Here is a 27,001-nt window from a genome sequence, read left to right as displayed (position 1 = left end):
CATTAAAAAAAAAAAAAAAAAAAAAACCAATTACCACATTACCTAGACTTTGCAAGATTAATCATTCAATTTCAGCAAATGAGAAATATGAAATGTGCAAAAGTTCCCAAGTTACCAAGCTAGGGGATGACAAGTGCTTTCAAGCCGAAACATCATAGCAAGTTGTAAAGCCTCAGAAAGATAAAATAAGGCTGACTTAACTCCAATTTTGAAAATGCTGAACTGCTGTTCATCTTACCAAGCTCTTCAAATATCTATTTTCTTCCAAGGTCCATAAGTTAGAAAGTCTTCCAAAACAGTCAGTTTTCCATTTTTAGCACACTATTTTGCAATTTAAAAATATATATCTTACACACATATCTTATACTTTCTTGCTTGCTTCAGTGTTTACAGTATTGTTAAACATACTACTATACATTGTTTAAAATGATCTTATAAATAATCTATTTAAACCTTCTTTGGCTACATGTACCATGTTCTCTCTCTCTCTTTTTTTTTTTTCTCCATACAAGTGTCTTACTCAGAAAGTGCTTCCTGTGAGAACTGCTTCCAATGAATGCCTTAAACTTGCAAAATCTAGCTTCCCACAATATGTAGTATTCTACCCTGTACTAGAAATCCCATATTTACAAAATATTTTAAACTTTACAACAAATCCATGACCGTACAAAAAAAGTGCAATTCTCTCTCACCCCAACTTCTGGGGCAATGACATTCTTCATAAATTTCTACAGAATAGCAGCCTATGATAAGCAAATAAGGTGCTTTAGCTTATGCCCAAGGATCTACTTTTTAAGTACGCCGGGCAGTACTTTTGTACAGTGGGAGAGTCAGTGCTCAGGCTACTGACGGAGTGGCGCTCCAGTCAGGTTGGCGAGCTCGATGAGAGCCAGGGCTCCGTGCAGGCGCTCCCGCTGCTCCTGGAGCCGCCGCTGGGCACCACTTTTTTCGTCATCTTCCCCATCAGACTGAAGGTACTCCAGGGGGTCTTGCTGCTCCTGATCGGCCTTCTGGACCAGCTTTCCTTTTAAGGTGGGGGTACGCTGCTCTCGTGTTTCCCAATACCTGTATGAAATGCAGCCACATTGGTTATACAGGATATGTAACATTCGCCAATGTTCACTTTTCTTTTCTTTTCTTTTTTTTGGTCTTTTTGCTATTTCCCGCTCCTGTGGCATATGGAGGTTCCCAGGCTAGGGGTCGAATCGGAGCTGTAGCCGCCAGCCTACGCCAGAGCCACAGCGACGCGGGATCCGAGCTGCGTCTGCAACCTACACCACAGCTCAGGGCAACGCCGGATCATTAACCCACTGAGCAAGGGCAGGGACCGAACCCGCAACCTCATGGTTCCTAGTCGGATTCCTTAACCACTGCGCCACGACGGGAACTCCCACTTTTCTTTTTTAAAAAAAAAAAGGGAAGGCGGGCGTGGGGGGGGAGTTCCCCTTGGGGCTCAGCGGAAACGAATCTGACTAGTATCCATAAGGATGCAGGTTGGATCCCTGGCCTCGCTCAGTGGGTTAAGGATCCAGTGTTGCCGTGAGCTATATGTAGTGTAGGCCTCAGATGCCCTGCAGATCTGATGCTACTGTGGCTGTGGCGTAGGCCAGCAGCTACCACTCCTGCTCCATCCCTAGCCTGGGAACCTCTATATGCTGCAAGTGCGGCCCTAAAAAGACAACAAAGAAAAAAGAAGGGACAGGGGTCTTTACTACAGTGTTATTTTATCTCAGGTATTTCAGCTTATAAAGCTATAAAGTGAATTTCACATATATTACAAGTATTTCCTATAACATAGGAAAAACATTTCATGTTCAGAAAGTTGAAGGATTTGTTCAGATTTCCAAAATCAAGTGGCCCTTCTGGGTCTCCTCCTCAACTCTCTGATCTCATGGTTTTGTCATTAAACTATAGAAAGAGTAGAATAATCATTAGAAAACTATTTATCCTATCTGGAAATGGATGAGAGTGTCTCACAGAGTTAACTAGGAGAAAGTTTAAACCCATAAAATGTGAAAAATGGGTTAAAATGGGGAACACACAGAGCTTACTCAAAAATTTCAGAGTACTCTCATTATTCTATTATACAGTCGACTGATTATTTGTAAGAGAAAATGCAGATGGTCCACCTTTTGATAACCAAAGAAAAGTATATTTAAATGACAGTACTGTTATTTATAAAAATGTCCATTCAGGAGTTCCCGTCGTGGCGCAGTGGTTAACGAATCCGACTAGGAACCATGAGGTTGCGGGTTCGGTCCCTGCCCTTGCTCAGTGGGTTAACGATCCGGCGTTGCTGTGAGCTGTGGTGTAGGTTGCAGACGCGGCTCGGATCCTGCGTTGCTGTGGCTCTGGCGTAGGCTGGTGGCTACAGCTCCGATTCCACCCCTAGCCTGGGAACCTCCATATGCCATCGGAGCAGCCCAAGAAATGGCAACAACAACAACAACAACAACAACAACAAAAAAGACAAAAGACCAAAAAAAAAAAAAAGTCCATTCAAAGGCTTATATATTCATGTTCATGGCAGCTTTATTTGTAATAGCCAAAATGACCTAAAGGCCCATCAAGAGGTGAATGCGTAAACAAGTAGAGGTGCATCCATACAAGAGATTACTGCACAGCAATAAAAAGGAATAAACTGATACATGCAACAACATTAAGACTCTCAAAATAATTATGTTGACTGAAAGAAGCCAGACAAACAGGAGAACACACTGTACGATTCCATTTGCATAAAACTCTAGAAAATTTGAACTATAGTGACAGAAAGTAAATCAGGAGTTCCCGCTGTGGCTGAGGGGTAACAAACCCGGCTAGTATACATGAGGATGTGGGCTCGATCCCTGGCCTCACTTAGTGGGTTAAGGATCCAGCGCTGACATGAGCTGTGGTGTAGGTTGTAGATGTGGCTCGAATCTGGCGTTGCTGTGGCTGAGGTATAGGCTGGCAGCTGCAGCTCCAATTCAACCCCTAGCCTGGAAACTTCCACATGCCACAGGCATGGCCCTAAATTTAAAAAAAAAAAAAAAAAAAAGAATGTAGATCAGTGTTGCTTGGAGAGGAGGGCAAAGAGATGCAGGAACAATGGATTACAAAGGGACATGAGGGGAGTGCCCGTCGTGGCTCAGTGGTTAACGAATCCGATCAGGAACCATGAGGTTGCAGGTTTGATCCCTGGCCTTGCTCAGTGGGTTAAGGATCCAGAGTTGCCATGAGCTGTGGTGTAGGTTGCAGATGCAGCTCAGATCTGGCATTGCTGTGTCTCTGGCTTGGGCCGGCAGCTACAGCTCCTATTCGACCCCTAGCCTGGGAACCTCCATATGCTGCAGGAGTGGCCTTAGAAAAGGCAAAAAGACAAAAAAAGGGGGGGGGGGACTTGAGGGAACTTGTGACAGTGATGGGTATGCTCATTAGCGTGACTGTGATGACGGTTTCACAGGTGTCTACATATGTCAAAATGCATCAAAATAATTTGTATAAACACTTTAAATGTGAATGATGTATTGTGTGCCAATTATACTTCAACAAAGCTGTTTTAAATTTACATATAAAAAAATAATACAACTACCAGATTTCAAGAAATCCAGACTATTCAAACTGGAAGAGTTTTGACAATACTCAGCAGCATAAAAAGAGAAATACAAACAGTTCAGTATGACTTGAAGGACAACTAGAAAAAGAAAATAAGCAAAAGGTAAGTTTAGCAGGGTCAGCAGAGATCAGCTAACAAAAAGCTTAGAATGATGCAAGAAAGGGCTTAGGCTTCATACTGAGAATCATGTTAGCATTTTAGAAAGACCCCGCTGGCGGCAGCATAGAGAATGTGCTGAGGAGACTGAAGTGGTTGAATGTGAGAGTTGTTAAGGAAGTAGAATCCATAGGTCAGTCAGTGAGTAGATGGGAAGAAAAGACGATAAACACAAGAATGACTAATACGTTTCTGGCTTGGGCAAAATGAAAGATAATGAGCCAACCAGGAGAAAGAGGGAGGAAGGAAGCGAGGCAGTGCTCCAGACAAATATAACCCCTGCTGACCATCCCCAGGGAAGACAGCCACTGAGCAAATAAAATAAATGTGGGATGGAGGTTTTGAGAAGGAACATACATTTTGTTATACAAGCATCTATCAAGTGGGTTTAATAACCTTCTCTGGTTTTGGGGGGGTAGTGGGCAGGCTAGGGAAGAACTCCCTGAAGTGATGTTTAACCTGAATAAGAAATGAAGAATGGGAGTTCCCGTTGTGGCGCAGTGGTTAACAAATCCGACTAGGAACCATGAGGTTGCGGGTTCAATCCCTGGCCTTGCTCAGTGGGTTAAGGATCCGAGTTGCTGTGAGCTGTGGTGTAGGTCGCAGACATGGCTCGGATCCCACGTTGCTGTGGGCCTGGCGTAGGCCGGTGGCTACAGCTCCGATTCGACCCATAGCCTGGGAACCTCCATATGCCTCAGAAGTGGCCCTAGAAAAGGCAAAAAGACAAAAAAAGAAAGAAAGAAATGAAGAATGAGCAGAGGAGCTAAATGAAGAGGGAAGGGAACACAAAGGCCTGGAAACAGCAGATAGTGGTGTTGAGAGACAAGGAGCCCAGGTGGCCGGAGACAGTCACGTCGCTGGAGGGAGGTAGAGCCACATCCACAAAGTGAGGGACTCTAGACTTTATCCTAAGTGCAGAGGAAGCCAGTGAAGCTAGGGAGTGGTACAGTCACCTGTTGCTGGTGTGTATGCAATAGATGACTCCTTAACTCAAAATATCCTTAGAGAAAAATGTTTTATACTAGTCTCCTTGTTGCCATTAAAAAAAAAAAAAAAAAAAGCTAAACTGGATGCTTTGGGGGATTTTACTTTAGAAGAAACTCTAATGAATACTGGAGAGGGTGTGGAGAAAAGGGTACCCTCCTACACTTCTGGTGGAAATGTAAATTGGTACAACCACTATGGAAAACAGTATAGAGGTACCTCGGAAAACTAGAGAACTACTGTATGACTCAGCAATCCCACTCCTGGGCATATATCCGGATGAAACTTTCATTGAAAAAGATACATGCACCTATATGTTCATTGCAGCACTATTCACAATAGCCAAGACATGGAAACAACCCAAATGTCCATCAACAGATGAATGGATTAAGATGTGGTATATATACACAATGGAATACTATTCAGTCATAAAAAAGAATAAAATAATGCCATTTGCAGCAACATGGATGGAACTAGAGACTCTCATACTAAGTGAAGTAAGTCAAAGAAAGACAAATCCCATATGTATCGCTTATATCTGGAATCTAATATACGGCACAATTGAACCTTTCTACAGAAAAGAAACTCATGGGTTTGGAGAACAGATTTGTGGTTGCCAAGGGGGAAGGGGAGGGAGTGGGATGGACTAGGAGTTTGGGGCTAACAGATGCAAACTATTGCATGTAGTATGGATAAGCAATGAGATCCTGCTGTACAGCACAGGGAACTATATCTAGTCACTTATGATGGAACATGATGGAGGATAATGTGAGAAAAAGAATATATATATGTATGACTGGGTCACTTTGCTGTACAGTAGAAATTGACAGAACACAGTAAATCAACTATAATGGAAACAATAAAAATCATAAAAAAAAGAAGAGACTCTATAGTTTCTATCCCTATCATAATCAACACATATCTAAATCCAATATAAAGAAAATGAAGAGGGTTGACACTAATGACAAACAAAATACAATACATATACAACATACTTTTCAAGTGGCGTAAACTCTTACTTTTAAGATAAACCGTGGTCTGGGCACTCAGACTAATTAATATCATATAGTAGTTTTCTATCACCCACAGATCCAAATACAACTCCCAACAATTCTGTGGGTTTAAGGAAATAAAGTGCCATTTCCAGTTATTTTATAAAATGTGTATAAAAGCAACTTATTTAAACTGAGAGAACTGTCAAAGCCCCCGATATCAACCCCTACACTAGACAATATTCTGCAACAGAGGCTTACTTTGCCAACCACTCAGCGGCAGCCTGGTTGTCCACAGCCTGGGGCTTACTGAGAGCATCTGTAGGCTCCTCTCGCTTCAGCCTGGCATAAGGATGCTTCGGACAGTGGCGGTTTGCGTGGGTGAATCTGCTTAGGCAGCCTTCAAAACACAGAAGGAAACACTGATCAGAATCTGGACATCAGCAGAGATGGAAAATACTCAGCTTCACTGGTATTTCGGAAGAGTCAATTAAGATGATGAGTTTTAGCATTCTGTAACTCGGAGAAGAAGAAAAAAAATAGTACCCTAAGCATGGTATTATCAATGCTACTGAGAGAAATGTAAAGACAGCTCTTTCACCTCCTGGTCATCACCATGTAAATAAATGCATTCCAGCCCACTGGAAAGTGATTTATTAGCACAAGTCACGAAAATGTTCAAAACCTCTGACTCGGGAATCTCATTCTTGGAATCTACCATTTAAAAACATCCCAAAGGGTGAACAAAGCTTTAAGTAAGAAAACATGCCCCCTCACGTTCGTAACAAGCAAATTTTAAAACAAATACTCCATATCTAACATTGAGGCAATCACCAGGTGTAGGAGCTGAGGCAAATCCACTAGATGCTACACTTGTAGCAACTGACAATAGCAGGAAGACCAGGGAGAAACAGAACAAAAGTACATTGTATTTCAAATACAATAGTGTAAAGATACACATAAGAAAAACATCTTAAGAAGGTGTGGTTAAAAAAAAAAAAAAAACACTTAAGAAAAATGTTAAGAAATTATTAAAAACAGCAGTGTTGAGATGGTAAAATCCACCCCACCACCGCCCCTCCTGTACTGCAAATTTAGACCATAATGCGCTTCCTTCAGTTTAATAGTTTAAAACCAAAGTAAAAGCCTACTCTAAAGGCTACGTTTACTTTTACAGATTTTTTTTTCTTACTGACAACAAAACTGGATATAGCATTTTTTAACTGCCCTTGAAGATTTTTATCTAAAAAATAAGTTTTTTTAAATTAATCACTTCCCAGAAATTGAGCATGGATCCCAGTTAGCAAGGAAGAAAACATACGATGAGGCTCTATAAAATCTTCATGAAAAATCTCCCCCCAAAATGCAAGCAAAAGATATTTTTTTAACTTTCAACCCACAACAGGTTAGCCCGTAAACTTAACTCCTAACATCATACCATTTTCTGAACAAACAAAAGGTTTCTCTCCGGTGTGAAGACGCTGATGGGTTTTGAGCTGTCCACTTTGAACAAAGGCTTTTCCACAGTCTGGATAGTCACACAGGTAGGGTCGCTCACCTAAGCAGATGGATGTTATACATTACTTCTGAGACAATAAAAGTGAGAAAGGCAAGGGGCAGGGAGAGAGATTCATGACTCTGAACAACATGTCACAGCCCCTACAGAGCTGCAGGTGGAGGTGCCAAGGACAGCACTCCCATGGAATCAAGCAGCTGTTCAGTTGGAAGCAATAATATGCTTTAGGCCTTGAGCCTTTTAGGTTCCCGGGTTCAAATCCTTGAAGTTATCATCTGTGGCTTATCCTGTATTTTTTTCTCCCCACGATTCAAACAGTCAGCTCTTGCAGCTTCTTTGAAAAGCCTCCCACTCCTGCTTTTTCACTGCCATGTCTCCTGGTCAGAATGGAAGCCCTTCGGTTCCAAGCCTAGCAGGCTTCTAGTCTCTCTCCCTGCATAGTACTCCTGGAGTTTCCTAGTCTAGGGGTGGAATCAGAGCTGCCAGCCTATGCCACAGCCACAGCCACAGCCACGCCAGATTCAAGCCGCATCTGCAACCTACACCACAGCTCAAGGCAATGCTGGATCCTTAACCCACTGAGCAAGGCCAGGGATGGAACCTGCATCCTCATGGCTGCTAGTCAGATTCGTTTCCATTGAGCCACAATGGGAACTCCTCTGCTGACTTTTAAATGGTCCCTTAATATATGCACTGTAGCTACTGGGTTAGGGGACAGGATTTATCTTTACTTTCCTCCTAGAGAGTCATTCCGGCTATGAGGCAGTACCCCATCACCTGCTCCTTGAAATCCCTATCTTTTCTGCCCATTCAAATCTTTCCACTCCAGCAGGCGCTCAGTGAAACTTCTCCTACCTCCTCCTGACCTCCAAATGACTGAGCTACATATCCCTTCGCTAACTTGGTGTCCTATGTTGTTTATGTATCATGGTACTCTTCTCTTTCTTTTGTCTTTTTAGGGCCACACCCATGGCATATGGAGGTTCCCAGGCTAGGGGTCGAATCATAGCTGCAGCTGCCAGCCTACACCACAGCCACAGCAATGCCAGATCCGAGCTATGTCTGCGATCTACACCGCAGCTCATGGCAATGCTGCTTCCTTAACCCACTGAGTGAGGCTGGGGATCGAACCCACATCCTCGTGCTTACGCGTTGGGTTCATTACAGCTGAGCCACAACAGGAACTGCCATGGTACTCTTCTTATACATAACACCTGGTCCTCCATTTCAACTCCTATACACAACACAGGGCTAGCTCAAGCAAGTACTCGAAAAGGTTGATAATCATAATTAAACTTATTTCTTTTTTTTCTTAAGGCCACACCTACAGCATATGGAAGTTCCCAGGCGAGGGATCAAATCAAACCTATAGCCGCCAGCCTATGCCACAGCCACAGTCACACAAGATCCAAGCTGCCATTTGTGACCTACACCATAGTTTGCAGCAATGCAGGATCCTTAATCCAGTGAGGGATGCCAGGGATCGAACCTGCATCCTCACAACAATGTCGAGGGGAGAGACAATGGTGGGTCTAAGCTACAACAGAAACTCCTAAACTTATTTCTTGAAACCACTAAACTATTTCTTGTAACCCACTGAGCTACAACAGAAACTCCTAAACTTATTTTTTGAATAAACTTTCTTTGTTCAAGAATTATACACTCGTTCTTCCAATATGATTCAAAGAACAGTAATGAGTTTTCCACAAATTCCTCATTATTTAGAAATGTACTAAATGAGGAGCTCCCTGGTGGTCTAGTGGTTAGGATTCAGCACTTTCACTGCTGTGGCAAAGGTGCTGTCCCTGGTCTGGGAACTGAGATCCCACATGAAGCCACTGCATACAATGGCCGACTTAAAAAGTAAAAAAGAAAGAAAGAAATGCACTAAATGAATGGGAGAGTCAGACACAACTTAATAAAGCATAGGATACAGTTATTGAAAATAGTAGGAGAAAACCTTTTCAAAAGCATACACTATTACAGCATAGCTATACCATGGAGATCTTGGGCTCAGTTCCGGGTATACTGCGTGGTACGCCTGGAAGTACTGGGTGACACACAGTGGGTTAGTGGTTAATTCAGGACTGGGACCTTTTGATGATGCCATCTGGCCTTGAATGTTATCTACACTGGCAACATGTACTCTACAGCTGTGAACCACTTACTTGGAGTTATTTCAGAGTAAGCAGATTGTAAAAAATATAAAAATTCTCAAAAATCAGATTCGCAAAAGTCAAAACCTCTTGGCCACCTTAGTTTATAATGAATCAAGGAGTTCTCATTGTGGCTCAGCAGTAACAGATCCAACTAGCATCCATGAGGATGTGGGTTTGACCCCCGGCCTCGCTCAGTGGGTTAAGGATCTGGCATTGCTGTGAGCAATGGTGTAGGTTGCAGACATGGCTCAGATCTGGCATTGCTATGGCTGTGCTCTTAGGCCAGCAGCTACAGCTCCAATTCAACCCTTAGCCTGGGAGCTTCTGTGTGCCGCAGGGGCAGCCCTAAAAAAACCAAAAAAAAAAAAAATTACATTTTACCCCTTTTCAGGGATTTAGCTAAGAAAATGGTATTCTAACATGTTATTAAAATGTATCTTTTCAAAAACTGAAAGATAAAAAGAAACAAATATAGAGGAACAAATAGGGGACTAAGGGTTAAAAGCACAAGTTCTAGACCAATAATGCCCAAGAGAAATAGAAATGAGAACCACTTCTAGTAGTTACATTAACAAAGTAAATGAAACAGGGGAAGTTAATTGATAATGTACTTTATTTAACCCAATATATCTAAAATTTTATTTCAATTTATAATAAATATCCCAAAAAAATGGAGTTCCCATCATGGCGCAGTGGTTAACGAATCCGACTAGGAACCATGAGGTTTCAGGTTCGATCCCTGGCCTCAATCAGTGGGTTAACGATCCAGCGTTGCCATGAGCCGTGGTGTAGGTCGCAGTCGTGGCTCGGATCTAGCATTGCTGTGGCTCTGGTGTAGGCCAGTGGCCACAGCTCCGATTGGACCCCTAGCCTGGGAACCTCCATATGCTGTGGGAGCGGCCCTAGAAAAGGCAAAAAAAAAAATTATCAGGGTCATTGTTTACCCTCCTAAATATATTTTACACATACTGCTTATTTCAATTTAGACAGGCCACATTTCAAGTGCTCAGTAGCCACATGTGCTATTATACTGGCCAGTGTAGTTCAAGAGTTAATGGTATCAGAAGTTGTAAGTCAGTAGTAACTGGTTTCCTTGGGTGCTTCCATTTCCTCATCCATAAATTATTTGGCATAATTATTAGGCTCCTTCTTCTGGGGCCAGCATTCTCTATGGAAAGAACAAGGCCCTCCCCTCCCCATATATATACATACACACACACACCCATATGACATATATATAGCTCTCTGTATAGCATTTTAAATGCAAATATAACTTTTCTCCACAAATAAAGACGTATAACAGTCTTAGGATAGCTGCCTATAATACATTTAATTCTGAAAAATTATGCTTCACCTTAGATTTAATGGTTAGGTCAAATACTCTGATAGCACACAGAAGAATCTAGAAATTCTATTAAAAACTTGACAATTATTGATTTAGGATTTGGCCTACAATTACATTTTGGCAATTAGACAGCTTAAGGGCCTATCAGGTAAAATACCAAATTTAGTAGTAACATTCCTGTGACAACTGCATTAATTACCATGATAACTTTCTAAGTCACATGATGACAATGATCAGAAAACCATTCTTCCTCCCATCAAAAGAGAAACTGACCAACACAGTACCTGTTTTAAAAACTTTACAATAAGGAAATGAAAGGCAACTAAAAAATTAACTTAGAGGCCCAAACATCAAATGAGCTTTCAGTAAAGTATCACTTTTGGGATTCTCTAAAATTTGCTCAACCTACCTGTATGAGTCCTTTTGTGCGCCTGGAGCGATTTCTCCCTTGGAAACACCCTATTACAGATGTTACAACGGATTCTGCTGGACGAATGCTCTCCTTCATTGATTAAATCCCGCACAGTATCCGCTCTGGGTCTGCCACGTCGGATTCCATCCTGTTAACAATTTGTATAAACATTAAGATAAGTTTTCGGAGTCTACTCATTAAAGCAAAACGTAATACAGGCATACCTCATTTATTATGAGGTTTCACTTTATTGTACTTTGCAGAAACTGCATTTTTACAAATTGAAGATTTGTAGTAACCCTGTGTTATTAGATGATGTGTGTTTTTGAGAAATAAAGTGTTTTTTAATTAAGGTAAGTACTTTTTTTTTTTTTTTTTTAAGAACTGCACCTACTGCATACAGAAGTTCCCAGGCTCGGGATCAAATCGGAGCTACAGCTGCCAGCCTACATCACAGCCACAGCAATGCAAGATCTGAGCCACATCTGTGACCTTCACCACAGCTCATAGCAACGCCGGATCCTTAACCCACTGAGCAAGGCCAGGTAAATTACCGCTGAGCCATAATGGGAACTCCTGCACATCTTGTTTTAAGACATAATGCTATTGCATACTTAGGAGACTACAGTATAGTGTAAACAAATTTTTATGGCCCAAAAATTCACGTGACTGGCTTTACTGCAGTACTGGCTTTTTTGCAGCGGTCTGCAACTGAACCCACAAGATTTTCAAGGTATGCTTGTAAATACTTTTTTAAAACCTTTCTTGGGAGTTCTTGTCATGGTTCAGCAGAAACGAATCTGACTAGCAACCATGAGGATGCAGGTTCCATCGCTGGCCTCGATCTGTGGGTTAAGGATCTATCGTTGCCGTGAACTGTGGTATAGATCAACGATGCAGCTCAGATCTGGCATTGCTGTGGCTGCAGTATATAAGCCAGCAGCTACAGCTCCGATTCGACCCCTAGACTAGGAACCTCCATATGCTCCAGGCGCAGCCCTAAAAAGACTAAATAAATATAAAATAAAATAAAATAAAATCTTTCTGAGTGACATCACTGAAATGGCAGAATAGGTAGTTCTAAGGGTCCATCCCTCCACAGATCACTGAAAAATTGGGCAAAAACTGTCAGAATCAGCTCTGCCACAACTCCAAAAACTAATCAGAGATTTATAGCAACACAGCAAACACTCGATCAAGAAAAAGGCAACATAACAGAGAAGGAAAGCTTTGTCGTGCTTTTTACTGCCCTTGGACCTCTCCCTCCCTGCAGTGGTCTTTGAAGACCTTCATTCTCAGTGTGGAAACCTAGACCCTGGTTCAAGAGAGAAGGGAGAAGACTTTATTCTGAAATAACTGTGTGTGTTATTTTGACCAGCCTGGGGGCTACCTGAAGGTCTAACGCAAGAGGCTTGTCTTTTCTTGGCCTAACTCAGAAATCTCTCTGGGCAGAAAAGGAGCTACATGAAAGGGCATCTCTCAAAAACCTTGAGAATAGGCCAGTAATGACTTGCCGCCACCTGGAGGAAAAGATTTCAACTAAGGCACATAGACATACCAAAAGACTGGGAGGAAAAGTTGGGGAGATAATTTCTTTGGGAAATTAGGGCATTGAAAAGTGCCCACATATCCTAAACGTGGGACTTTAGGAAGCCACACACTTGCCCAGGGCAGGAAGCATGCTCAGAAAAGACCCGAAAAAGGGGGAAGGGGAGAGGGATACATTGAGAATTTAAGATACGCACCACTATATAGAAACTAGATGAACAAGGACCTACTACTGTATGGCACAGGGAACTATATTTGATACCTTATAATTACCTATAATTGAAAAGAATCTAAGGAATATATGTATGTATGTATGTATGTATATAAAATACATATATATAAAACTGAATCACTTTGTTGTACATCTGAAACATTTTATTTTTTCTTTCTTGCTTGCTTTTTTTCTTTTTTTTTTTTTTAGGGCCACACTTGCAGCACATGGAAGTTCCCAAGCTAGGGGTCGAATCAGAGCTGTGGCCACCAGCCTACACCAAACAACAGCAACATCAGATCCAAGCCGTGTCTGTGACCTACATCACAGCTCACAGCAACACTGGATCCCTAACCCACAGAGTAAGGCCAGGGATTGAACCCACATCCTCATAGGTTCATTACTGCTGAGCCACAATGGGAACTCCATTTTAAATCAACTATACTTCAATAAAAAATAAACAAATAAAAGACCTGAAAAGAACCTAAGCTTGCACCTCTGGCTAATCTTTAGGCTCAACACAAGCAGGAAATGAAGGCCAAGACAGTTGTCAGTGGTCTGACTAAGCATACATGAAAAGCCATAGCACAGAGCCATTCTGCACAGTTAGAAAAAGTTTCCCTTTTCTTTCCTCCTTTTCTTCTTCTTCTTTTTTTTTTTTTCCTTTTTTTGCAGGGAAGAAGGAGTTGTCCAAGCATTCAGGGAAATCTCTCAAAATAGGAGCTGACCACAAGCTAAAGAAACCGATTTCGGAAAATGAACACAACGAAGAATACAGCTTAGAAAAACAGTTTAGAAAAATCACCAAACTGGAGTTCCCATCGTGGCTCAAAACAAACCTAACTAGCATCCATGAGGACATGGGTTCGATCCCTGGCCTAGCTCAGTGGGTTAAGGATTTGTGTTGCTGTGGGCTGTGGTGAGGCCACAGACGTGGCTCAGATCCCGAGTTGCTGTGGCTCTGGTCTAGGCCGGCAGCTATAGCTCAATTGGACCCCTAGCCTGGGAACCTCCATATGCTGCCAATGCGGCCCTAAAAGACAAAAAAAAAAAAAAAGTCAACAAGCCACAAACCATAGCACACAACAAATGCAAACCCTGAGGAGAGAGAAGTATCTGACTTCCAGAGTTACTACACTATAATATTCAAAACATCCAGTTTTCAACACAATATTACAAAGCATGCAAAGACAAAACTATAGCCTATACGCAGGAGAATAGAAACAGACCATGAAGAAGCCAACACTGGACTTACTAGACAAAGATGTTAAATAAACTGTCTTAAACATGCTAAAAGAGGTGATGGGAACCATGGACAAAGAACAAACAAAAGAAAACCAGAAAAACACTATTTCAACAGAGACTGTAAATAAAGAAACAAAAAAAAAATTTTCGGCCACTACCCACAGCATATGGAAGTTCCCAGACCAGAGACTGAATATGAGCCACAGCTGCAACCTACGCCACAGCTGCAACAATGCTGGATCCTTAACCTGCCACATCGCTATATTAACTGGAATATTTTTTTAAAAAACAGTCTTGAATTTCTGGGTGTAAAAAAATCCCAAAACTGAAATGAAAATAAATCACTACAGAGTCTTAATGGCAGATTTGAACGGGCAGGAGGAAGGGATCAACAAATAGGTCAACTGAAATTATCCAGTCTGAGGGACAGAAAGAGGAAGGAATTAAAAGGGCCTAAGACACCTATAGGACATCAAGTGTCTTATGGGTCCATTTGGGATGCTATAATAAAATAACACAGTTGAGGTAACTCATAAACAACAGAAATTTATTTCTCACACCTCTAGAGTTTTGAAGTCCGAGATCAAGGTGCTGGCACGGTCACCTGAAGGACTACTTTCTGGTTCACAGCCAGCACCTGTTTGCAGTGTCCTCATAAAGGCACTAATTCCATTCATGAGGGTTTCACCCCATGGACCCAAAGGCCCCACCTCCTAACACCATCATCTTTAGGGGTCAGGATCTCAATGCACAAAATTTTGGGGTTTTTTGCTAGGCTTTCTTTTTTTTTTTTTGCTTTTTAGGGCCACACTTGTGGCATATGGAGGTTCCCAGGGTAGGGGTCCAATAAAAGCTACAGCTGCCAGCCTACACCACAGCCACAGCAATGCCAGATATGAGCCGTGTCTACAACATACACCACAGCTCACAGCAATGCCAGATCCTTAACCCATTGATCGAACCTGCAACCTCATGGTTCCTAGTTGGATTTGTTTCCACTGTGCCACGACGGGAACTCCTCAATGTGTGAATTTTGGAGGAACAGCACAGCATCGAGCATACCAACATGCACACAACTGGAGACCCAGCAGGCAAGAGCGAAAAGGGCAGCAAAAATATTTGAAGAAATAATGGCTGCAAACTTCCCAAATTTGTTAAGACACCCAAGATCATCAGTCAGCTTCATGGGGAATAAACACAAAGAGAAACACATGCAGAGACATAATCAAACTAGCCAAAGACAAAGAGAGACTCTAGAAAGCAGCAAGAGAGAAGCAGTTCACTCACTACACATATGAATCCTCAAGGATTAACAGCTGATTTTTTAGGCAAAACAATACAAATCAATGGGAAGACACATTTAAAGTGCTGAAAGGGGTAAAAAAAAAAAAAAATCAAGCGGTCATCTTACAGTCAACAAAACTATCTTTCAAAAATGAGGGAGGAATTAAGCATTCCCAGAGAGATAAAAGCTAAGGGAGTACATTGCTAGCAGACTTGCCCTACAATAAATCTAAAGGTAGTTAGTTCTTTAGGCAAAAATGAAAGGACGCAGGACAATAACTCAAAGCCACACAAAGAAATAAACAACACTAAGTAACTACATAAGCCAGAAATACTATATTTTGGGTTTATAACTCCTCTTTTCTTTCCTATAAAAAAGACAAATGCAGAGTTTCCACCACAGCTCAGAGGAAACAAATCTGACTAGCACCCATAAGGACGTAGGTTTGATCCCTGGCCTCTCTCAGTATTGCCGTGAGCTATGGTGTAGGTTGTAGATGCAGCTCAGATCTCACATTGCTGGCACTATGGTTTAGGCTGGCGGCTATAGCTCCGATTCAACCCCTAGCTTGGGAAACTCCATATGCCACGGTTCTGTCCTAAAAAGACACACACACACACACACACACACACACACACACACACAGACAAATGCCACACGTATTTTAAAATTAATAAATTTTTGTTAATGGGAACACAATATAAGATGTAACTGTGACAACAGTAACAAAAAGGGAGAGGAACAGAGCTGTACAGGAGTAGAATTTTTGTATAACTGAAGCTAAGGTGGTATTAACTCAAAATAGATTGTTTTACATTTAAGAAGCTAATTGAAATTTCCAGGGTAACCACTAAAAACAAACAGAAAAGGAAACAAGAAAGGAAAGAATGTGGTACACTATTAAAAAAAAAAATCAAACCCAAAAGACAATAATGGAAGAATTGAGAAATGTAACATATAAGACACAGAAAACAACAAGACAGCAGTTCTTCCTTATAAGTAAACACTTTAAATATATAGATTAATTTCTACAAGTAAGAAGCAGAGATTGTCAGAATGGATTTTTTTTTTTTTAATGAGCCACCTATATTCTATCTAGGAGAAACTCACTATAGATTCAAAAGCACAAATACATTTTAAAAGTGAGAGGGTAGAAAAAGAGGTCACAATTATAAACACATACACACCTAACAACAGAGCCCTCAAAATGTATGAAGCAAAAATAAGCAGAATTGAAAAGAGAAAGAGTTCAAAAATAGCTCAAGACTTTCACTTTCAACTAACGGATAGGACAGACAGGCCAACAAAGACACAGAAAACTTAACACTATAAACCAGCTATACCTAACAGACATATACAGAACATTCCACACAGAAACAGCACAATATTCATTTTTCTCAAGTGCACATGGAACATTCCCCAAGATAGACCATATGTTAGGCCACAAAGCAATTATCCATACATTTCAAAAGATTGAAATAATCCAAAACCTCTTACACAAGCATACTGAAACTATACATCAGTAACAGATGAACAACCTGAAAGTTCATAAATGTGTGGAAATTAAACACACTCTTAAACAAATAGTGGTTAAAGAAGAAATAACATGGAATGTTAGAAAATACTTTGACACAAATGAAAATAAAAACACAACATATTAAAACTTATGGGATACATTTCTTGGACTAGAAGGCTTAATATAAGATACCAGTGCTACCCAAAGATTTACATCTTCAATGCAATCCCTATTAAAATTCCAAAGGCCTTTTTTGCAAAAATGGAAAAAGCAATCCTCTACTCATGGAACTTCAAGAGGCTCTACATAGGTAAAACAACATTTTAAAAGAAGAAAGCAGGAGGACTCATGCTTCCCTATTATAAAGCCTACTATAAAGCGATGGCAATTAAGACAATCTGGTACTGGCATAAGGAAAGCCATATAGGCCAAAGAAACAAAATTGAGAATCACGGAGTTCCCATCGTGGCGCAGTGGTTAACGAATCCGACTAGGAACCAAGAGGTTGCGGGTTCGGTCCCTGCCCTTGCTCAGTGGGTTAACGATCCGGCGTTGCCGTGAGCTGTGGTGTAGGTTGCAGACGCGGCTCGGATCCTGCGTTGCTGTGGCTCTGGCGTAGGCCAGTGGCTACAGCTCCGATTCAACCCCTAGCCTAGGAACCTCCACATGCCGCGAGAGCGGCCCAAGAAAAATGGCAAAAAGACAAAAAAAAAAATTGAGAATCAAGAAAAAAAATTTTATTCTATGGTCAACTGATTTTCAATAAGAGTGGACCACTCAATGGGGCAAGAACAGCTCATCAACAAATAATTTTGAAGTACTGGATTTCTACCTGCAAAAGAACTAAAATGGACCTGTACTTCAAACAATATACAAAAAAATTAACTCAAAATGCATCATATTCCAAAATGTCAGAGCCGAAACTTTAAAACTCTTAAAAGGAAATAGGAATAAATCTTCATGACCTTGGATTTGGCAGTAGATTCTTAGATGTGGCACCAAAAACATAAGCAACAAAAGAGTCAATAAACTGCAGTTAACTTTAAAAACATCTGTGTGTCAAAGGACATTATCAAGAAACAACAGACCGGGATCTAATATTTGCAAATCATTTATCAGAGATAAAGTTCTAGTATCCGGAATATATAAAGAACTTTTACAACACGATAAAAAAAAAGACAACCCAATTTAAAAATGGGTAAAGGACTTGAATATACATTTCTCCGAAGAAGTTATGCAAGTGGCCATCAAGCCCATGAAAAGATGCTCAACAGCATTAGTCATTAGGGAAATGCAAATCAAAACCACAATGAGATCAATTATATCTCAGTAAAGCCCTAAGGGGTGGGGGGAGGGACCTTAATTTAAAAAGAGAAAGAGAGAGAGAGATACCACTTCACACCAACTATGTTATAGCCAAAAAAAAAGAAAGAAAAGGAAAAGGAAAATAAGTGGGAAATAAAAGGGGTTTTTTTTGGCAAGAATGTGGAGAAATAGGAACCTTCATTCATTGCTAGTAAGACTATAAAGTGGTTTAGTCACTGTAGAAAAGTCTAACAGTGTGATATATGTTATACACTTAGGTACATATACATTCACAATGAAATATATATAAACAAAATTTGTTCAGCCATAGAAATGATACATGCTACAAGGTGGATAAACTTCAAAATCAGTACACTAAGTAGAAGCCAGACAGAAAAAGCCACATATTATATGCCTCTATCTAATGAAATGTCCAGAATGGGTAAATCCATAAAGACAGCAAATGGAATGGTATATTTCAGAGACTGCCTGTAGAAGAAAAAGAGTAACTACTTAATGAATACAGGACTTTCTTTTGGGGTGATGAAAATGTTCTGGAACTTGATACAGGTGATTTCACCACACTGTGAATTAATAAATGTAATATTTTAAGGGTTTTTTTTTTTTGTCTTTTGTCCTTTTTTAGGGCTGCACCCGCAGCATATGGAGGTTCCCAGGCCAGGGGTCTAATTGGAGCTGCAGCCACTGGCCTACACCAGAGCCAAAGCCAGATCCGAGCCGTGTGTGTAACCTACACCACAGCTCAGGGATCCTTAAACCACTGAGTGAGGCCAGGGATCAACCCCGAAACCTCATGGTTCCTAGTCGGATTCGTGCCACAACAGGAACTCCCTAGGATGGTTAATTTTATACTATGTGAATTTCAGCTCAATTTTTAAAAAATAAATCTAAACATACTATGGACTTTAGTTGATAATAATGTGTCAATTTGGTCCCTTAATTATAACAAATGTAACATCTCACACTAACATCCCCCATTGCTAATATCTCACAGCTAGCAGTGGGGGAAACTGGCTATGTGGTTTACAGGAACTCCCTGTACTGTCTTAACAGTTCTATATATCTAAAACTAGTCTAAAATAAGCATTTACTTGGAAAAAAATTTTCTTCCCAGGTAAGCTAAGTTTTTGTGTTTTGTTTCTTTGTTTGTCTTTTTCTAGGGCCACATCCATGGCATATGGAGGTTCCCAGGCTAGGCGTCTAATCAGAGCTGTAGCTGCCGGCCTACACCACAGCCACAGCAATGCCAGGTCCGAGCTGCGTCTTCGACCTACACTACAGCTCATGGCAATACCGGATCCTTAACCCCCTGAGCAAGGCCAGGGATCAAACCTGCAACCTCATGGTTCCTAGTCGGAGTCGTTAACCACTGAGCCACGATGGGAACTCCCAGGTAAGTTAAATTTTGACACATACAAGTTATATGGGAAAAAAATCATAAAAGTATCATAAGGAAAAAAAACCACAAAAGGATCATGTACAACTACATCCAAACCCAAAGATGTTTTTACTGCTCTCAGTACAAAAACCTAAAGCCTTCCCAAAGCTTAAAAAACATCAGCCTGAAACCTTGATAATAAGCTTCAGCAAAATTCCCTTCGATCAATTTTCACCTTGAAAGAAAAGCTCTATTTCAACATGGATAAGTTATCTTATAGGATAAGTCAGTTTTAAAACTTCATAGATCCTGGAGTTCCCTGGTGACTCGGTGGCTTAAGGATCTGGCATTGTCAGTGCTGTGGCATGGATTAGATCCCTGGCCCAGGAAACTCCCGTATGCCATAAAAAAAACTTGATCCCTGGCCCGGGAAACTTCTGTATGCCATGGGTATGGCCAAAAAAGGAAAAAAAAATTTTTAAATCTTAGACATTAAAATCTATTTCCCCCAATAGCCAAGAGGTAGAAGCAACCTAAACACTGACAGATGCATGAAGAGGAGTTCCCATCATGAACTTGACTAGTATCCATGAGGACGCAGGTTCGACCCCTGGCCTCGCTCAGTGGGCTAAGGATCTGGTGTTGCAGATGTGGCTCGGATCTGGCATTGCTGTGACTGTGGCATAGGCCAGCAGCTACAGCTCCAATTTGACCCCTAGCTTGGGAACTTCCATATGCCTCGAGTATAACCCTAAAAAAAAAAAAAGCATGAATTAAAAAAACATGATATGATTCAGCCTTAAAAACGAAGGCAGTTCTGTCATATGCTATAACATGGGTGAACCTCAAGGACATTATCCTAAGTGCAATAAGGCAGTCACAAAAAGACAAATACTACACTACATGATCCTGCTTATCCAAAATGGTCAAACTCTCAGAAATAGAAAGCAGAATGATGTTTGCCAGGGGCCATAGAGAGGGAGAAAGGGGGGGCTCCATATGTATGGGTATAGAGTTTCAATTTCGCAAGACAATTCTGGAGCTCTATTACACAACAATGTTCATATAGTTAATACTTAACAATGGTTAAGATTGCAAATCTTATGTTACATGTTTCTTGTCACAAACGGAAAAAAAGAAAAAAGAATGTGGGAAAACACTGTAGCGGATTGTATTATTGTGAAAATATTCACTCTCCCTCCCTCACTGTGGGCCCAGTGAGGTCAACTTGGCCACAGAACTTGCTTTAGTCAATAAAAAGCGAATGGAAATTGCATGTGTGACTTCTGAGCCTTCAAAAGCCAGCGTGAGGTTCTACCATTTCTTTCCTCTCTGCCTTTAGAACCCCATGTCCCAGGAAGAGGATGTTCCTTCTGGGTCTCAGAATGAACAGGATGCAGAGCACACCTGCTGCTAACCTTCAAAGGATTCATAACACAAGCCTTGCTGATTGGGATTTTGAGGTTGCATTCTGGAGCATGCTTTAGCCTAAGCTAACTGACTCAGGCACACTGTTAATAAACATTTGTTGATGGGATAAAGATATCATAAATTCTCCACAGTAGCTATATAAAATGTTGCTGGTTATGATTTTATCATGAATTAATTTTAAATTTTGTTCTCAAAATGCAGGTGATGGAGTCTGTTAAGAAAGAAATGGAACATGCAATAAGGTTAATTAAAAACTTTAGTGATAACAACTCCACTTTCACGAAAGGATCATTTTCCTAACATTTTTTTAAATACATAAAAATATACTGTTGACTCTATTACAATTTGAAATAACCGATTAGTTATCTAGTATCAAAATTGTAACAGTATCCATTACTATTTTCTCTGCTTCTTGATTAGTTATCTAGTATCAAAATTTTAACAGTATATATTACTATTTTCTCTGTTTCTGGTTAAAAAAGCATTAACAAGCATGCTTAATAGTGGGGGGAAATACTGAAAAACAACAACTTTTTTTAACCATTTGACTGCTTTCCAGTAACTCTAAGATCTTGTTTCAGCTACAAACCACATATTTACATTTTCCAAAAGAGAAAGAAAGAGCTGAAAAATACAATATAATACAACCATATACTGGTAAGACTTCACTAAGTGCATTCTTTCAACTAAGAAAATTAAGCAAAGCATCATCTAGTACCCCAAATAGATGACTACAGAACACCTTTCAGCTAATAAAAAAAAGTCAAAAAGAAATTCTGTGACCTCCTATTGCAATTATGTGGCAACTGCTGCAAAGTTAGCTACTAGAAAGAAGCAAAATGATTAAAATTGTCAAAAAGATTTGCATTGAAAAATGCAATCTCAGTACCTCCAGAAGATAGGTTAGTGATTTTGAAAGTATTCTCTAAAACATTTCCTGTTAAAAGTTTTTCAGTTTTAAAAGTTATTTAATAAAATTTGAGTTGTTTCTCAAGCCACTTAGAATAATGTACACACTTACCTAGGCTTCAGAAAAAGTTATATTCAAACTTAATTAAAAAAAAAGAAAAATCCTTGACACATTTTTTATGCAATAAAATTCAAATAAAGTGTACAAACACAACCTAGAGGGAAAAGAAAAACAGATCTGAGGGAGGCACCTTGACCAAAAAAAAAAAAAAAAGTAAATGATCTTATTTCCCTTTTTAACTCAGGTTTAGATCCTAATTTCCTACAGCTCACATATCTGCTTCCTAACTGTTCCCCACCTTGACCTCTCCGAACAACTTTCCAAGTCTTAATTTGCATCTGTCTATTATACTGTGCGTACTCCCGCAAAGCATCTCAATTGAGATATAGGTGGTTATGCATCTATTTCATAAGTCTACTTGCATCTTCTTAATATTTAAAAAATAATAAACCACTCAAGGCATCTCACACATGATATACTCAGAAGCAATTATGTATATGCAGATCAAGAGCAAGGGTTCTAAATGTTCCAATCAGTTCCGCTACTTATCATATGATGCCTCCTAAACTTAATCTTGGAGACTCTAAGTCATTCTTTTTCATCAGGGAAACAAGGTAAATTAAAGAATTCAGAACCCTCACTAAGAATGCACTTAGTGAAGCCTTACCAGTATATGGTTGTATTATTCAGAATTAAAGAATTCAGAAACAAGTTAAATTAAAGAATTCAGAACTCTCAACCCTACAGAGCCTGGTAGTTTGCTCTGCAAAGAAATAAATAATAAATGATGGCCACTACGTTCATATAACATGTTAACATGATGTTATGTTTAAACACGGTGGTGATCAATAACTGCTCTGTACTAATCAGCTATTTGTAAGGCTATGTGCAGCCTAGATATCGAAAAGTGTTCAGTCATCCAAAGGGGAAAAGGGATAGGCAGCTGGCAGGTCCTGAAGGGTGAATGGTACCTGAGGATATGCAGAGAAGCCAAGCCACACTGGCTCCAGAGTGAAGTAATCTCATATATGCAGTCTTAGTAGAGGGCACAAAGGCACAATATGTGGAGGCCTGGACTATCTTATGGCAGAGGGAAAAGAGACCTGCTCTCTTCCCTTCCAGAATTTGAAGAGATAGTGCTGATATATAGAATTACATCCCAATTATCCCAATAGTACTAAACAATCTTTTGATGAGGGGCCAAAACAAGTTGGTAGGTGATGGATGTTCTTGCCTCAGGCAGGGGAGGCAGTGTTGGGCCAGAACAACAAGAAAACATGCAAGAGCTGACACCAAGCGTGCAGGACTTAAATGTTAACGCCTCCTTTGGGAGCAGTGGGAACAAAGAGAGAGTAAATGAATGAAAATGTTGTTTTCAAATCCACAGCTATTGCCTTTAACCCAGGTTAGCGAAGGGAGTGAGATGGGGGTTAAGGACGCATGTTACTGGCAGCATCTATTTTACAAATGTGTCTCCCCTCTTCCTAAAACGTGAGCAGACTCAATCAGCATGATTTACCTATGAAGCTTAAGGAGATAGAGAAATGCAAGCACCTTAGAGAAGCAAAACAAATTACTGAAACTCCCTATCTGCAGTCTGGAATATACGGATCACAGATCAAACTAGGAAACTTCCTGAAATGAAGGTATATTCCAGATAAATGAATGAATTTTTGGAGCTGTACTTGGACTGCCTCATGGATAAAAGGACAAGTTAAAATCATTCCATGTAATAACATGAAACAGTTAGAGTATGAATGACTGTGGGGAGGGAAAAAAAGTGAAATATATAAAAGCCTTTTCGGAGTTCCCGTCGTGGCGCAGTGGTTAACGAATCCGACTAGGAACCATGAGGTTGCGGGTTCGATCCCTGCCCTTGCTCAGTGGGTTAACGATCCGGCGTTGCCGTGAGCTGTGGTGTAGGTTGCAGACGCGGCTCGGATCCTGCGTTGCTGTGGCTCTGGCGTAGGCTGGCAGCTACAGCTCCAATTAGACCCCTAGCCTGGGAACCTCCATATGCCGTGGGAGCGGCCCAAGAAATGGCAAAAAGACAAAAATAAAATAAAATAAAAAATAAAAGCCTTTTCATTTTTACATGTTCTTCAGAATCTGAGGTATGTTTTACCTCTGAAAAAAGGTAGACAAAGTGGAAGTAAAATTCAAATCCATGCATTATTAAGCAACTTTTATAGAAGGTTTGTATGATGATAAGCCTGTTTCAGGCCAAAAACAAAAACACACACCTATAGAGTTCACTTATCTGTGGAAACATCAATTTTCTTCGATAACCCAAAATTAGATTCAGTTATGATTAAGAATAGATGCAAAATCTTCCACAAGTATTTGTGCATGTATGTATTTTAGATTCTATCAGCTATATAGCCAACTATGTTGGGTTTTTTTAAGTACTAAATATGTAAATACGTTAACACACACACAAAAAATATCTAGGATACTCAGCCATCTCACTAAGGACTGCCTAGAGAAGGCACAATGTGTTTACAAACTCAGCACTATTATGAGTATTTCTAATGCTTGCGCTTTCAAATTTTTACTGAAGTGCAGCTTCAGCGTTGAAGTTTGTCAGGCACATGGTTTTATAATTTTCTGTTTCTTCAATAACAATGACATTAGTAACAAAGTGTCTCAATTTCCTCTGGGCTCCAAACGGAGTTTCAACATCTTTGCTCTTGCGTGTAAAATGATAACCTAACTTGTTTCAATTTATACAGTATACAGATGTACTTATTCCAAGATGACTTGTTTTTCACCTTTAGCAAACTGCTCATCTTATACAGCCATTTAACAATTTGAGCCTGAATATTAACCTTATATTAGCAGCATTCATTACACAAATACTTAAGTGAGCACATTTATTGAGCATTTACAGAGTGCAAGGTATTAAAGTCGAGTAAGTCCACCAGAAAGAAATAAACCCGGCACTCCTTGAACTTACAGCCTATAGAAGTAAGTATATGTCAGCAGGCAGACTCTCCCAAAACACGCTCAGGTCTAGGAGTCACAAAAACTCCACTATAATCCCAGCACTCACTCTACCTAGCTGTGTACCTTGGGGAGCTCCCTTCACCAATCCCTCTAAGCTTCAGTTGCCCGATTTCTTAACTGTAGGTTTGTACCAGGTTGTCACATCCTTCCCAGCTCTAAACCGGTAAGATTTCGAGCAATTCCAGGTCTGTGACAACGGCGTCCCATTCCACTGTGTGCTCTCAGAACCTGGCAAAGTTGTACGCTGGATGCATGAAACACAGCGAGGGCTCAATTCCCGCTGGGGAGGAATCCCCTAAATCCCCTCTTGTTCTTCGGCCATCTCAGCAAAGCATCTTTAGCAGGGTCGGGGTATCTGCGGTGATGAAGCAGAAACTGGGCAACCTGTCCCTTCCCTCACTCAGAGGAACAGTTCAAGGCCCGCGGCCCTTCTCTCCCGCTTCCGCCAGAGCGGACCCAGCGGCCTGCGGTACTACTGGCAGAGCCACTTGGCCGCATTACTCCGCGACCCCAGGCCGCGCGCCAGCCCACTGCACCTGCGGACCAGTGGCTTCGGGTCTGCTGGGCCTCCCCACCCCCTCTGGCCGGTGTCATGTGACTGAAGCCCCGCCCCCCCCAGGAGCAATTTTTTGGCGCGCGGCAGTGACGTCAGCGTCCTGTCACCCGCCCCCGCCCCGCCGCCGCGGAGCAACCTCGCGTTTTAAACTCGGCCCCGCCCCACCCGCCGAGTCCGCGGGCGCTGCCGGCTGCCCGGCCGCGCCGTTAACGGGCCCTCGCCGCCCCGCGCCCTGCCAGCCCGTGCCGCTTACCTTGAGGTGGCCACTGTCCGGGCTGCTCGCTTCCTCCTCGTCCTCACCTCCCGAGGCGGCGGCGGCCGAGGGGGTGGGCAGGGGCGCGCCCCGGCCCCGAAGCCCCGAGTGCTCGGCGACGGCAGGCAGGGCAGCCGAGGCGGCGCCCCCGGCAGCCCCGGGGCTGAGCGTCACGTTGTGCGCGTTCTCACCCCAGCGCCACGGGTACACCATGAAGTCGCTGAAGCCAGGGCTGGTGGGGATGAGAGGCGGCGGCGGCTCCGGCTCCCCTCCGCCGCCGCATGTGGGCTTGATCGGGGTCGTCCTAATGACCGACACCAGCACCCGCTTCGGGGAGTCCTGGCAGAAGATGACGGGCGGCGGCTGCGGCGGGTTGTCCGCCATTGGCGCCTCCACACCCCGGATCATTGCCCGACCCGGATCCGCAGCCCCAGCGGCCGTGGGCCACACTCCCTGAGCTCGGGTCTGGCCCTTCGCTCCGCTAGCCCGCGCTGCTCCGAGTTGCCGGCTCTCAGTCCCGCCGGCTCATGGCAGGCGGACGTTTCCTGGAACCTTCCTGCGCCGCGGCCAACGAAGGAGCGGAACGGCTCGGTTGGCACCAGGCGGCCGGAGCTGGACCCCAACCCTGGGTCAGGCCGGTCCTCCGCTCTTCGTACCCCAACGCAGGCTGCAGCCGCGGGAAGCAGCAGGCAGCCCGCGTTGCGATGACAGGAAAGCAGGACGCGAGGCGCGGAGCCCCCGAAAATAACAACCTGCCGCCGGGGTCCCTGCTCCAGTTTTTCCCGCGTTACATTTCGCGCCTGGGCGGGGCCAATCACCGCGAGGCCGCTGCCCGCTGGTCGCGGCGGAGAGTGACAGGTCGCTCGAGCCAATGGCCGGGCCTGGACCCCTTTCCAGCCAGAGCGGGGTGGAGCCGGATCTGTGCGCGGGTCCTTTCTGCCACGCCATTGGTCGCCGCTCTTGTATTTTTTTTCTGCCAAAAGGGCCAACAAGCGTTCGAAGCTCCGCGGGAGCGCGCGACGTCTGAACTTGCCAGGACACACCCGCCAGGGCCCCGCCCCGCCAGTCCTCGGAGCGGGTCGTCGAGGTGGGAGGTGCGGGGCCGTGGGCGGGG

The 27,001-nt window shown here is 42.2% G+C and overlaps 1 protein-coding gene across 1 annotated transcript; it reads right to left on the bottom strand.

Annotated features, from left to right (window-relative positions):
- Positions 1 to 481: 481 nt before the first annotated feature.
- ZNF367 (zinc finger protein 367) lies at positions 482 to 26,295 on the bottom strand. Its single transcript, XM_047755299.1, has 5 exons — positions 25,888 to 26,295; positions 11,160 to 11,310; positions 7,169 to 7,288; positions 5,992 to 6,130; positions 482 to 1,065 (listed from the first exon to the last, which is right to left on the bottom strand). The coding sequence occupies exons 1-5, from the start codon at positions 26,293 to 26,295 to the stop codon at positions 843 to 845; spliced, it is 1,041 nt and encodes a 346-aa protein (XP_047611255.1). The 3' UTR covers positions 482 to 842.
- Between the last annotated feature and the right edge of the window lie 706 nt (positions 26,296 to 27,001).

This window comes from Phacochoerus africanus, chromosome 12 (assembly GCF_016906955.1).
Source record: "Phacochoerus africanus isolate WHEZ1 chromosome 12, ROS_Pafr_v1, whole genome shotgun sequence".
Taxonomy (NCBI): domain Eukaryota; kingdom Metazoa; phylum Chordata; class Mammalia; order Artiodactyla; family Suidae; genus Phacochoerus; species Phacochoerus africanus.
Note: the sequence above shows the minus strand (reverse complement) of the source record. Positions and strands in the feature narration are given on the sequence as shown.

Coding starts and splice junctions, on each gene's coding strand:
- ZNF367 (XM_047755299.1), bottom strand. CDS start 26,295: ATGATCCGGGGTGTGGAGGCGCCAATGGCGGACAACCCGCCGCAGCCG. Junction 6,131..7,168: donor TTTTGTTTGTTCAGAAAATG/GTATGATGTTAG, acceptor TGTGTTTTGAAG/GCTGCCTAAGCAGATTCACC. Junction 1,066..5,991: donor GCCGCTGAGTGGTTGGCAAA/GTAAGCCTCTGT, acceptor CATTTCATACAG/GTATTGGGAAACACGAGAGC.